The sequence below is a fragment of the Propithecus coquereli genome, unplaced genomic scaffold, assembly GCF_000956105.1.
Source record: "Propithecus coquereli isolate 6110/MARCELLA unplaced genomic scaffold, Pcoq_1.0 Scaffold154, whole genome shotgun sequence".
In the NCBI taxonomy this organism is placed as follows: Eukaryota; Metazoa; Chordata; class Mammalia; order Primates; family Indriidae; genus Propithecus; species Propithecus coquereli.
Window position 1 is genome coordinate 3236717 of NW_012139858.1, and position 1137 is coordinate 3237853.

A 1137-nucleotide genomic window follows, 5' to 3' on the forward strand; every position below is an offset into this window, starting at 1 on the left:
GCGCCCGGCCTAAAACTAATTATATTAATAAAATTAAAACCTCAAATCTACTAATTGAGCCATTGGATTTATTAAAAAAACCAAAGTAAGATAATTTTGCTCTTACACTGCTGTTAAATTAAGCAGACAATAGTTACATTGGAAGAAAACAGTAAAATGTACTATTGATTAATATTACAGAAATCTATAACATACTGCAATAATTTAATGATGTTAGTCATCAATGCAGCCTAAATTCCAGAGGATGAAAATCATATTATTCAGAATCCAATTTGTCCGGCAACAAAATATAAATGATACATGAATGATGTGAAGAGACTTGTTCCTGGTGTTTTGAGAATTCTTTTGGGAAGAAGGCTTAATCTGACCCTATTTGTGGGTAGAGATATTTATGAAGTTATTACAGGGATCCAAAACAAGATAGAAACATTCAACCCTTTTTATATTCATAAATATGAGGAAATTACCGGATTGTTGTAGTAGAAGTGTCTTTGCCTACTAAAAAGTGGTGTTTACCCTCTCTGATTTGCTGAGCCCACGTGGGATGAAGCCATATTACATGAGAAAAATGGCCAGCATAAACTGCAGGCATAATCCAATTTTCAATACTTAATTCTCTGGAAAACAAACAGAGAGAAAACATTAAAACTATTAGTATTTTTATTCCAAATGTAATTTCATCCACACACTATTTTAAGACAGCAGGTCTCAAAGTATGGTTCCTTGGGTAGTTCCTGAGATTTTTTCAGGATAACCACTATATCAAAACTATTTCATAAAAATACTAAGGTATTATTTCCCCTTTTCATTTATGGACATTTACAATGATGATGCAAAAATCAATGGTGGATTGATGTCCTAAGATTAAAGAAGGCAGTGGCACTCAACTCTATTAGTAGTCACTATATCCTTCACTATCAAGCATTAGCAAAAAAAAAAAAAAGTTTCTTTTAAGAATATCCTTGATTTTATTAAAACTTGATCCTGAGTATACATTTTAAAATATTCTGTGTGGCAAAACAAAAAATGCAAGAAAGCACTTCTGCTACATACTTTGAAGTATAATAGCTGTCTCAAGGAAAAGCACTTGTGATTAAACTGTGAGCTAAATATTTTTCTTTTCTTTTTTTTTTTTTT

The 1137-nt window shown here is 31.0% G+C and overlaps 1 protein-coding gene across 1 annotated transcript in view; it reads right to left on the reverse strand.

Moving 5' to 3' along the window:
- Positions 1-1137, reverse strand: part of LOC105807199 (chromosome unknown open reading frame, human C5orf22) — a 30290-nt gene that overhangs the window by 24732 nt on the left and 4421 nt on the right. Inside the window, exon 3 of the mRNA XM_012640508.1 lies at positions 468-617. Within this exon, the coding sequence (XP_012495962.1) occupies positions 468-617 (150 nt within the window). The remainder of the gene's footprint in view (positions 1-467; positions 618-1137) is intronic.